At 33.9% G+C, this 13,602-nt stretch overlaps 1 protein-coding gene across 1 annotated transcript in view; it reads right to left on the bottom strand.

The window, feature by feature from the left end:
* The window catches only part of LOC132734383 (neuralized-like protein 4), a 56,792-nt gene that overhangs the window by 32,991 nt on the left and 10,199 nt on the right, over positions 1-13,602 (bottom strand). Inside the window, 8 exon segments of the mRNA XM_060721118.1 lie at positions 3,027-3,196; positions 6,248-6,326; positions 6,673-6,915; positions 8,167-8,329; positions 8,792-9,059; positions 9,778-9,865; positions 11,793-12,051; positions 12,508-12,596. Of these exon segments, the coding sequence (XP_060577101.1) occupies positions 3,027-3,196; positions 6,248-6,326; positions 6,673-6,915; positions 8,167-8,329; positions 8,792-9,059; positions 9,778-9,865; positions 11,793-12,051; positions 12,508-12,596 (1,359 nt within the window).

The following is a 13,602-nucleotide window of genomic DNA, read 5'->3' as shown; positions in this document are numbered from 1 at the left end:
TTTTTTTAAGTGTTTTTGTTAAGGAAGTAGCCATGATATACAAAGATAAAGTGTGGCTGTCGTAAAAAAAGGACATAAATGATTTTTTGATGCAACTCTAGTTATGCAGAATTACGGATGTATCAAACTCTGGTGCCTTACAAAAGGAATTATAATACATAAAAATAAACTTATACAGGAAAATGCATACAGATATACAGTACGATTGCAAAAGATCAGAAAATACCACAGAACTTGCAGCCGTTTGATTCTTTATAAATATACATGCTTATAGTAAGCTCCAGGATTATTTACATCTGTGTTTAACAACAGTTAAAGTCGTTACAAGCCCTAATTTAGAATAATATGGTTTTCTTCAGGCCGTTCACATATAAATTCACCGTGGCTGAAGGGTTTTCGGGCTCGCTTAGGAAGCGAGAGGTCTGGAGTTCAAATCCCAGTAAAGGTTACTCATTTTTTTAAATTGTTAAAGTCAAATAAACATTGGATTGAATATCAGTGTTGCAATTAGTCTAATAGCCAATTTACTACAATTAAAACGCTGGAAAGCATTGGTGGCACTAAACATATAATCTCACAACCTGCACCTTTCTTACATTCTGAGACCCAAACAAAATTCAGCTCCTTCTGTGCTTTGATTTATTATGGAGGTAGAATATTTTTACTAACCAGGTGGAATATTCTATTAACCAGTTGAAATATTTACTAACTAGGTTGAGTATTTTTACTAACAGGTGAAACATGTTACTAACCAGGTGGAATATTTTACCTAACCAGGTGGAATATTTTACTAACCAGGCAGAATATTTTACTAACCAGGGTAAAATATTTTCATACCAAGTGGAATATTTTTACTAACCAGTTGTTTCATTTTAACTACCAGGTGGAATTTACTAAAAACCAGGCAGAATATTTTTACTAACCAGGTAAATATTTTCATTACCAAGTGGAATATTTTACTAACCAGGTGCAATATTTTACTAACGCAGGTTGCAAATACTTTACTAACCAGGTGATATACAGTCGAGACTGCTAGCGACCCCCTGATTTAAACGACTCCCTGTCTTACCCGACCTTGTTTTCAGTACTCCCAAAATATTTTTTCCTATATAAAAATGGTCTGAATTAAACGACTCCCTGTCATATGTGACAAGCGACCCTAATTTGTCAGGTCCCCAATGCATGTTTTGGTCTGATTTAAACGACTTCAACACCTTTTAATTTTTTCACGTTAAATCAGATAAATAATACCTATTATAAACACCCAGAGGGCCAAAATAATTAAGTCCAATTATAATCAGTAGCAAACAAAGTCTACACACCTTTATCTCAAATTACACAGTTAACATGTATAAATGCAGGTATCAAGTGACGTAGCGTCTGTTTATGGGAAGCATGACGCAATCGATGTGTGTGTAATGTACATTATGGCCTGAGTAAACTGGTTAAGACTTGTGTTATATTTTTTTTTAATTATAGAGTGCCCACGGAAGATTTTTTAGGCAGCATATTTATTTATTTACCTTTCTATGACTGCATAATTAATACGGGAAAAAAATTCATACTAAACCAGAAAAAGCTTTGGATATGGATATGTTGAAAGATCCTGTAACACAATTTTTCATGGTTTTATTTCATAAATATGATGCTCAAATTAAGATTTGTCAATATTGTAAGTTCAAATAAGCATTATTTATAAAGATATCACCCAATTTAACATTTAATATAAATAAAGGCCATTAAAGGGAGGTAATTAGAACTTTATTTTCTATAAATTCTAAGTTAAATTTTCCAATAAGTAATCAATGCATGTAATTTATTGATTAAATATAATGTGCACAAATATTTTCAGTACACATTTTACATATTCTTTGATGTTTGAAAGTTGTTTTATTTGCATAATTATATCCATATATATTTTTTTTGCAAGTGTTTTATACACTGTGTAACAATATCAATCACAAAACATAAAGGATCTTTAAGTCACAATGGTATATAGACAGCTAGATGATACTTAAGTTAAATTTGCTTTGAGACTGTATTAAGAGACTCCCTGTCATATGTGACCTTTTTCTGAAGATCCCTTGGAAAGTCACATATGACAGTCTCGACTGTATTTTACTAACCAGGTGATATATGTTATTATAACCCCTCACTTTTTTCGTAATGCTAATTTCCCATAGGCCTCTGGGAGTTTTTTACTGTTAATGCAAGTGTACCACGTGACTAAGAATTTTGTACTGTTACATAGGTAACAGTATTTTTTAACAGTATAAAATCTGGTCACGTGGTATATTTTCTAAATAAAATGGCCGCCATTTTTCTCTCGATTCATTCTTATTTTCAACGTTAAACCCTGATAGGACATCAATTTCTTCTCTGGAGTAACTTTGACACCCATAAAATTTAGTTGTTCGCACCCTGGTGTGCTTTTCGTGTATAAAATATCTTTTTGTTGAATAGTCAAAAAGTGAACATCCGTTTTCAACAGAAGTACTTGCAATGTAAATAATTATGTGTCAAACTGGAACATGCAGACGATTTAAGCATGCAACAAAGGATTATTTAACAATTTTAATCAGTGAAACGTTACAGATATGGTGAACAGACATAGGATATCATAGTTATTTTGTCAAAAACCATGCTAAGAATATTCTGGAAACAGAAGGATCAGATTTCACAGATCATAACCGTGTAAATGGGTTAGTGTTTTGTTTTCTAAATAAAACCTAGCTCATTGTATGTTTATGATTTGTAGATATTATCACTTGCATAAAGAATAAAAGAAAAAGAAAACTTCTCAAGTAGGCCTAAAGTACACTTAAAACTTAAAAGGTAAGTACCGCCTTGGGTAACAGTATTTTCCTCGGGATGATATTTTTACTGTTACCCACAAACCCATGTGTTATTTATATACTAACAAGGTGAAATATTTTACTAACAAGGTGATATATTTTACTAACCAGGTGAAATATTTTACTAACAAGGTCAATTATTGTAATAACCATGTGAAAAATTTTACTTACCAGGTGGGATATCATAGCAAGCTACTCCTTGGTCTGTCCCATTCAGAAAGTAATGTAGAGTACCATCAGAGCACCTCATCATGCCAATACGACAGCCTACACTTACAGAATCCAGATCTAGAGGATACCCATTCTTTATTGTAGACCCATCCTGCATTATGGCTGAACCACTGTTACAAAGGTAAAACATGAAACAAAACTGATAATACCTGTCATCTTCAACTAGTGAACATTATTTAAGGATTGGAGAAAACAAGAGCTGCCTGTAAGACAGCATGCTCTGCTATTCTCAGTGCTTGACAGTAAAAAAGGGGCATAACTCTGTAAAAAAAAAGATTGTATAGAGTAATGGGACATGTGCCCATAATGTAGGTTAATGACAGAGAGCAAATGTGTGAAGTTTCAACCAATTCTCTTCTACCCAACTTGCAGGCAAACATTCAACTTAAGTGTGACAGTGTCGGGTATGTACAATAGCTCTCCAAGTTCTTTGAATAGTCAGACTTAAAATAACAATATCTATATCTAGTCACTCTGAAAAAGGTTATTTTTAATAAAGTTCAAAGCAGTAACAACTGATACTATAGTATCATTTTGTTTTTTGTTAAAATTCTTCTTTTATCTGAATTACATTTACATCTTAGTCATTAACCACAATTAAAACTTTTTCTAATCTAAAGACATGGAACTAGGTAGTAGGTATGTCATGTAAAGGCCTACGCAAACATTTCAATGTCTTGAAAAATAAATGATTCCATTTTACAGGTTTTTAATGAAAATCATGAAAAAATGTTAAGAAAATATCATCAGTACTGTAACATTAGGATCAGTGTATCTTATGGCAGCTCAATCAATCTCAACCCATCCACTCATCTCTCAAACCCCTTTCCCTTAACACCAAACAAAAATTCAGACTGATTCTTTTCATATTATTTTTCTATCTATAATGACAAATATTAGGAAACCAAAGAAAATACAATTCAAAGAAAAAGACCCTCTAAAGAGAAAATTATCATCTGCAACTATTATATGATGTTTATGCCTCTCATTTCTTGGTACTACCTTTCTCAGGTTAAGATTATATACATAGAGGATATTCAAGTTTTTTCTATAAATACATGATTTATTTTCATCGAGTGGTATGAAAATAAATATTTCATGAGTGGCGGTAGCCACGAGTGAAATATGGTAATTTTCATGCCACAAGATGAAAATAAATCATGTATTTATAAAAAAAACTTGAATTTTCTGTTTATTATATACATTTTTCTCTTTTTTGACATTAAAATTTGAAAGACTTTCCCTTAAATTTTGTGTACTGGCAGAATTTTAAAACAAGAGGGCCATAATGGCCCTAGATCGCTCATCTGACCTATCAAACTCATCCAAACAATTACCTAGACAAGCATTCTGACCAAGTCTCATGACAGGTGAGTCAAAAATGTGACCACTACAGTTTTATCAAGGATTATCCATATTTGAGCAGTGTGACCTAGTTTTTTACCCAGGTGACCCATATTCAAACTTGACCTAGAAATCATCAAATCAAAAATTCAGACCAATTTCCAGGATACTTGGATCAAAACAGTAGCAACTAGAGTGTTAACAAGATTTTTCTATTTTTAGCTCCGGTGACCTAGTTTCACATGCGATTTCGAACTCATCCAAGCAATTACCTAGACAAGCATCCTGACCAAGTTTGATGATAATTGAGTCGAAAATGTGACCACTAGAATGTTAACAAGGTTTTTCCATATTTGGGCGGTGTGACCTAGTTTTTCATCCAAGATGACCCATGTTCGAACTTGACTTGGAAATCATCAAAACAAACTTTCAGACCAATTTACAGGATATTTGGATCACAACAGTAGCCACTAAAGTGTTAACAAGATTTTTCTATTTTTAGCTCCTGTGACCTAGTTTTTCATCCGAGATGACCCATGTTCGATTTAATCCCAGCAATGACCTAGACAAGTTTCCTGACCAAGTTTGATGACAATTGAGTCAAAATTGTGACCACTAGAGTGTTAACAAGATTTTTCTATTTTTAGCTCCTGTGACCTAGTTTTTCATTTGAGATGACCCATGTTCAAAGTCATCCAAGCTATCACCTAGACAAGCATCCTGACCAAGTTTGATGATGATTGAGGCAAAAATGTGACCGCTGGAGTGTTAATAAGGTTTTTCTATTTTTAGCTCCGGTGACCTACTTTTTCATCCGAGATGACCCATGTTCAAACTCATCCGAGCTATCACCTAGACAAGCATCCTGACCAAGTTTGATGATGATTGAGGCAAAAATGTGACTGCTAGAGTGTTTATAAGGTTTTTCTTTTTTTAGCTCCGGTGACCTAGTTTTTCATCCAGGATGACCCATGTTCAAACTCATCCAAGTTATCACTTAGAGAAGCATCTTGACAAAGTTTGATGATGATTGATGCAAAAATGGGACCGCTAAAGTGTTAACAAGGTTTTCTATTTTTAGCTCCTGTGACCTAGTTTTTCATCCGAGATGACCCATGATCAAACTCATCTGAGCTATCACCAAGACAAGCATCCTGACCAAGTTTGATGATGATTGAGACAAAAATGTGACCGCTAGAGTGTTAACATGGTTTTTCTATTTTTAGCTCCGGTGACCTACTTTTTCATCCGAGATGACCCATGTTCAAACTCATCCGAGCTATCAACTAGATAAGCATCCTGACCAAGTTTGATAATGATTGAGGCAAAAATGAGACCTCTAGAGTGTTAACAAAGTTTTTCTATTTTTAGCTCTTGTGACCTAGTTTTTCATCCGAGATGACCCATGATCAAACTCATCCGAGCTATCAACTAGATAAGCATCCTGACCAAGTTTGATGATGATTTAGGCAAAAATGCGACCGCTAGAGTGTTAAAAAACTAAATGTGAACGGACAACGGACAATCATCGATCCTAAAAGCTCACCCTGAGCATGCTCAGGTGAGCTAAAAAGTAGTCCGGCAAAACACCAGTGAAAATACGGAAAATATGTTTCACTGCAGTGAAAAGTAAATTTTTACAGTGAAAATATGGAAAATGAAAATACGCATTTTATTTCATCAATATTTCTCAATATTTCATTTATAAGTATATAATAAAATCATCAGTTGGTTCTGATATCCCAATAGCACCATAAAACCCCATTGTGTTATTGTTCTTGTTATAGTTCTTGTATCATAAGAAGAACAAGGTTTACCTTAACATCCAAGTATCATACTCTATGTCTGTCATGGTGTTTGGGAACTCCAGATCTTCAGGTTTAATCAAAGTTACACCTTAAATAAACATGCAACCATATATACTTGGGATTTTTTTTTATCAAAATAAATTTTATAAAGTTACTGTTGAAAATGAATTATATAACAAAGCCAGCCATATGCTACACTGTCTGATTTAATATATATTTATCTTATTTAACTTTAAGCTTCATACTTAACAATTGACAAGCTCGTTTTTCAAAAAGACATGAAGTTCAAACCAAAATGTCTGTCTCTGACAATGAAAAATGAAAAAAAAAAACAACCAGAAGACAAAGCAGAAGAGCTATATATAGATATTTCTAGAGACCTTTCACCTTTTACCGAAAAAATTGACCATACAACACACCTGAATATAACAAACCTGCTTCAATAGATCCCGACCATCTATCCACCATTTTTTCAATGATTACTTCGAATAGCTCGTTATCTCTCAAAGGACGGTTACTCATCACAATGGCATCATTAAACTCCCCGGTGGCACTTGGACGTACGGCCGTGCGACCCCCATTTATGATGGCCGAGTTACTACCATGGATTTGGTGAAACAGCAGCATGTCTGTGTCTGTGAGACTAGATAGATCCATGTCTTGGATACTTAAAGAATCTAAAATCAAACAAGTAAAAGATAATAAAATTTAAACCATTCAGACTTAAAGCCACATTGTGCCTGAGAAATTCAGTTTTTCTAATTCTTAAGTTTTGTCAAACATGTGTTAAATAATGTTTTAATAATGGTTCAAGAACATTTTAGATGTTTAACAACTTAAGAAAATAGCATGGAACATGCAGTAATGTGTCATTAAACAAACTAGTATTTTCACTGCCCAACAAAATACTGATTCACTATAATTATACCAACAGCCAACAACAGAGCAAATGTAGCAGGATTCATGAATATGGCTAATAGGCATCTTTGGAAACTGTAACAATATACTAAAGGTTTTTGAGAAATAAAATTGATGGAGCATTTCTGAGACATAGTGGCCCTTTAGTAAAAGTTTATTCTCCTGAAAGTTATCACAAAATTTTAACCTTTGATAATTTACTCTTGAGATTAAGGTCACACATTTCATGTACATATTTAAGCTTTCAATAGGGGAGAAAAGCATTAGTAACATGTTTATATGTTTGAACTACTATAAAAAGTAATCACATCTGTGTCTCAACATGTCTGTTTTTACTGTTTTAACAGAAATTGAAAGTAAAATATCACTAAAAAGAGAAAGTCCTTAATTACAAGATACAATTCAATATAAACATTACTTCAAGGGTATGAACCTGTATCTTACAAAAAAAATTCAACAGTGAAATTACTTTGTTTCCATAATATTAGAGAGAACATTGAAGTTCTCTGTTCTTTAATATACATGAATATTTACATAAACAGAATAAAATGTTCCAGAAACAAAATATTATACTGCTATATTTAAGAAGGGTTTTAAACGTTTCTAAATGATTTAGTTCACAAGCCATTCGCACTTAAGTCAATATACAACAATAATTCTTTCATACAATCATTTTGGAAGTATTCTTTTATAAAATTTGAACAATAATTTAACAGCATATATATAAATTTATAAACATTAACTCTGTTGTTTTGGAGATATCAACATGCATGCAAAAACTTAACCAAAGTGTTATGGGGGATGCTGATGATGGTGAGTAGAATTGCTATCTTATTCTTCGGGAAGTCAGATACTAAGCTTTATACACTTTAACCCTGAAGTTTTGGAGATACAAACATGCAAGCAAAACTTTAACTAAAGTGTGACGGAGAAGCCGATGTCAGGGTGAGTACAACTACTACCCTATTCTTCAAAAAGATGAGTTAAAAACTAAATGAAAGTAAGCTTACCTGACTGGTCAATGATGGTGGCTTGAGCAGCCTGTCCATATAGATCTATAACTCCATAAACATTCTCTGGTACATTACTGGCTGCTGCACCCTGGTCTATACCATTCACAAAGAAATGTACCGTACCAGTCTCCTTCCTTATAACACCAACTCTATCACCAGCCTGTATTTAAATATACAATATTTTCATGAAAAAAAAAAATCTTTTTTGAAAACAATTTTAGCCATTAACCAGTAAAATACATTATATAAATCCAATATAAACTTATAAAAGGATAAAAAGCTATATGAAACTGGCTGTAATTGGCAGTGTCATTGTTCGTAATGTTGTTAGAGTCATACCTGGTAGGAATTATACCTAAGTGGCTAAATTTAAAGAATCATTTTCACCAATTCTCATGTAGTAATATTTATATGCAATATGTAAATGCCTTCTATAAAATCTTTTTAAGATGTGACCACACTAGAATACGAAAACATAATGTTACCATACAGTTTCTATTGTTTTTCTGCACATTTTGCCATTTTGCCATGCATGGGTATACATCATTCATGCTTCTAAATTTTATGTCTTGTATATTTACAACCCACCCCCAACATAGAATATGAAGTATCTGACACCAACCTTAAGCCGGTCTAAATTTTGTCCATAATCATCCATCACTGTGGTTCCATTATACATGACCCCATTCCCCGTCATCATCCAAGTCCCCGATCTTATATTTGTCATGGTTGACGGAAACTCGAGGTTCTCTGGAGAATGTAAGGTCAGCCCTATTTCTATTGACCCCGCCCACTTGTCAACCATCTTATCAATACAAACTTCAAATATCTCATTTGGTCTGACATGTCGGTTAGTTAGTACCACACCATTATTAAAGTCATCAAGAGCACTGAAAATACCACAAAATAAATATCTTATCAAATTTTTCTATATCATCAAAACTAAACTGTGAATGAATTAAACATATCTATCTTATCTATTAGTTTATACAGAAGTTATTTTAGTTTGATTGTGTTGGAAGCTATAAGCTTATTAAAACTCTCACGAATGAGTTCCTGGAAACAACCAGTACTAAGAAATGAATGTGAAGTTTCTTGCTCAAGAAAATAATGATTTGCCGCCTGCCAGGGTTTGAACCCAGGTATGTTTCTCTGTACATTACTTTTGATGAGAAAATGGTAGCTATGTAAGAGTCCCTATTAAATAACATTACAATGTCACAAGTGTTGTACTTTGAAAGAATTGAAATAACAGCAACGAAGTGGGTGAGTCGGACAAAAATTACAAAATTCATTATGCTTAAATAATAGCAACGAAGTGGGTGAGTCGGACAAAAATTACAAAATTCATTATGCTTAAATAACAGCGACAAAATGGGTGAGTCGGACAAAAATTACAAAATTCATTATGCTTAAATAACAGCAACGAAGTGGGGGAGTGGGGTAAGAATTTCAAAATTCATTTTGCTTAAATAATAGCAAAGGAGTGGGGAAGTGGGGTAAGAATTTCAAAATTCATTATGCTTAACAATATGACCACATAGACGCTATAAATAATTGTACACTACAAGTAAAGCATTACAAATGTTTGTATATAATCACACTTACTTGGGCCTATGTGCAGTTCTGCCTCTATTTACAACACTAGCATGTGTACCACAACGTGTATGAAAACTTAATCTCTCTACTTCATCCTCTGTAATGACAAATGTAAAACTTTTACAAAACACTGATATATATCAAGTTCACAAATATATCCAGTTCTTTACAATGATCATAACATAATACAGAACTTCAGCAATCAAAGTTGTAAGGCCTTTTGAGGCATTTCTGTTCACATCAACACTTCAAGAAAATTACCTTATCAAAGTCTGACACAAAGTCTTGTCAAGTTAATACTGTTTCTTACATCACTGGCTATATAACATTTCAAGAACATTATTTTTTGACTTAGACAATATTCAAGAAGAGAATAAGTCTAAAGAAAAAAACAAAATTTTAATATTATAAGTTTGGGTAAAAAAAATTTTTAAGTTGCTTAAATAAAGTATTTCCACAGATCAACTTTAGAATTTGTTTTTGTTTTATTATTATATATGTAATAGAAAGAGCACCGAAACACGAGGCTATGTGATTTGTACTAGGGGGCGTAGCCCCCGAGTATTAATCAGATTGCCGAGTGTTTTGAATGTTCTTTCTCTTTTGTATCATAGTCAAACATAAAAGCACGTTCCCTGTAGTCACAATATGAAACCCTGGCAAAAATGAACCAATGAACGAACAGCTGAATATGACATTTCTGTCGCTTTCCCTTTCTCTGCTGTCACAATATGTAAACCCCAGCAAAAATGAGCCAATCAATGGGCATGCTCTGGAGTGCGGGTAACTAATACCCGCACTCCAGTTAACGCACTGTGCATGTATATGTATACAATTTAACCCTGACACATTTTCAACAGAAAGGTCTCCAAACTATGATACAAGTAATAGAAAGAGCACCGAAACACGAGGCTATCTGATTTGTATGAGGGGGCGTAGCCTTCGAGTACAAATCAGATTGCCGAGTGTTTTTGTGTTCTTTCTCTTTTGTATCATAGTCAAACATGACAACACGTTCCTTGTTGTCATAATACGAAACCCCAGAAAAAATGAACCAATGAACGAGCATTTGAATATGACATTTCTGCCCCTTTCCTTTTCTCTGCCGTCACAATATGTAAACCCCAGCAAAAGTGAACCAATCAACTGGCATTTTCTGGAGTGCGGGTAACTGATACCTGCACTCCAGTTACCGCACTGTGCATATGTATACGATTTAACTCTGACACTTTTTCAACAGAAAGGTCCCCAAACTATGATACAAATTATATATAAATACAAAATTTTAAACACCACACTTCTACCCTATATTTGTGCAATGGCTATTTTTTCATTTCTTTCCTTTTTTTCATATTTTGCATATTGTGATACATGTTATTTTGGGAAATCTTTGTCTCTTATGATAGCTTAAATTAAATTTTATTCATTCATTTGGCATATTTTACTTTAAACACTATCTAAATTTTCACAAAAAGTAGCAAACTTCTATACGCATGCTCATACATCCTTATACAGGACATCATAATCAAGTCTGCGACAAGCTTTTATCAAAATAATCAATGGATAATAGAATTTAATTGTTTTATTTTTCATTGGGTTCAACTTCTCACCAACACAGTATATGTCATATGGCGACTTTCCAGCTTTACTAGTGGAGGAAGACCTCAGGTGCCTCTCTGTACATAATTTCAGGCACAAACTGGTGCCTAAGTAGGACCACCGATGTTCCATAAGCTAGCTGGCTAGCTTTCTCACATGGATCAAACTAACTATACACTTGCAGTACATAGCAAAAACTACAAAAGCCAGTCCACCCTTTATGTAAGTTCTAACCTGTCATCTATGACTTTATTTATCAAAAACAGCCTTTAACAAGCATAGCTGTTTCAACCTTTTTCTTCTGAGACAAGTATTTAAAATGCATTAAGTGTGTTAGAACATAAAAATTTAATTTAATAAGACAAGTAACTAATTCAGGTAATACACAATGTTCTAACATCAGCAACCTACAAATCATAAATTACCTGCACTATTTTCTTCATCATATAGATCAGTGAACTGTCTAGGTACCCTCTGTCGCTCTGGTCTACGACTATTCACCATGTGGTTATAGTTGGGATCATTACGGTCTAGAATTGTCACCTTTACAGCCATACCATATAGGTCAACCACTCCCCACACTGTAGGGGGACATGTGTTAGATGCCATGCCCTGGTCTACACCATTTATGAAGTAGTGCAGACTTCCATTGTTTTTTCTGATCAAACCTATCCTATCTCCTTCCTGTAAAGTTAGTAAATCAAATTTACAACCTTTAATTCAGAATATATAGTTTTTTGTTTTTTTTTGTTTGTTTTTGGAAGTCTTATTATCTTTAGCACTAAAAGTTTTGGTACATTTTTACATCATACATTATTTGGTGTCTTTTTAAACATGCAATTTTATTGATTTCATATTTAAGGGACCACAGCAAGGAACACTCAAAAATTAATAAGATCATGTTTCTATTCTGTTAATTTAAAATCAAAGTAAAATTTCACATTTGAGCATGAATTCATACACAATGAAGCACCTGTTTGAAATTACAAACTGTTCCTAGCTGGATCCATCTCTGATATTAAAACAACGGAACTTTTTGGGAGTCAATCAAAAACAACTAAAGGATATGTGCTTCATAATAAGGTGCCTTACACTATTACAATACAAGTCTTTCAAGTGAAATAAATGAAAAATACTTACAGCTAGAGCATCTAAATTATACTGTCCATATTCCCTCCTTGTTCCTTTACCATTAGTCAATATACCACACCCACTCATCATAATAGTACCTGAATAATAATAATCATAATATTATACCACACCCACTCATCATAATAGTACCTAAATAATAATAATCATAATAATATACCACACCCACTCATCATAATAGTACCTGAGACCTTGACCTTCAAGGTAGCGAGCCAAATGTTGCGCAACACACGCCATTTTATATGGTGATCATTTCTGTGAAATGTTTAAAAATCTGACTTCAAATAAGGAAGTTATGGGCCGGACACGATTTTGCTGCAAGGTCATGCTGTGACCTTGACCTTCAAGGTAGCGACTTAAATATTGTGCATGACACATCATCTTAATATGATGATCATTTCTGTGAAATACTTTTTAAATCCAACTTCAAATAGCGAAGTTATGGGCCGGACACGATTTTGCTGCAAGGTCATGCTGTGACCTTGACCTTCAAGGAAGTGACCCAAATGATGCGCGCGACACATCGTCTCAAGATGGTGATCATTTCTGTGGAATATTTTTTAAATCCGTCTTCAAATAACAAAGTTATGGACTGGACACAATTTTGCTGCAAGGTCATGCTGTGACCTTGACCTTCAAGGTAGCAACCCAAATTTTGCGGGCGACACGTCGTCTCAATATGGTGATCATTTCTGTGAAATATTTTTAAAATCCGACTTCAAATAAGGAAGTTATGGGCCGGACACGATTTTGCTGCAAGGTCATGCTGTGACCTTGACCTTCAAGGTAGCGACTTAAATATTGTGCATGACACGTCATCTTAATATGATGATCATTTCTGTGAAATACTTTTTAAATCCAACTTCAAATAGCGAAGTTATGGGCCGGACACGATTTTGCTGCAAGGTCATGCTGTGACCTTGACCTTCAAGGAAGTGACCCAAATGATGCGCGCGACACATCGTCTCAATATGGTGATCATTTCTGTGGAATATTTTTTAAATCCGTCTTCAAATAACAGTTATGGACTGGACCCAATTTTGCTGCAAGGTCATGCTGTGACCTTGACCTTCAAGGTAGCAACCC

The sequence above is a fragment of the Ruditapes philippinarum genome, unplaced genomic scaffold (genome assembly GCF_026571515.1).
Source record: "Ruditapes philippinarum isolate M1 unplaced genomic scaffold, ASM2657151v2 ctg3645_1_1_1_1, whole genome shotgun sequence".
NCBI lineage: Eukaryota > Metazoa > Mollusca > Bivalvia > Venerida > Veneridae > Ruditapes > Ruditapes philippinarum.
Note: the sequence above shows the minus strand (reverse complement) of the source record. Positions and strands in the feature narration are given on the sequence as shown.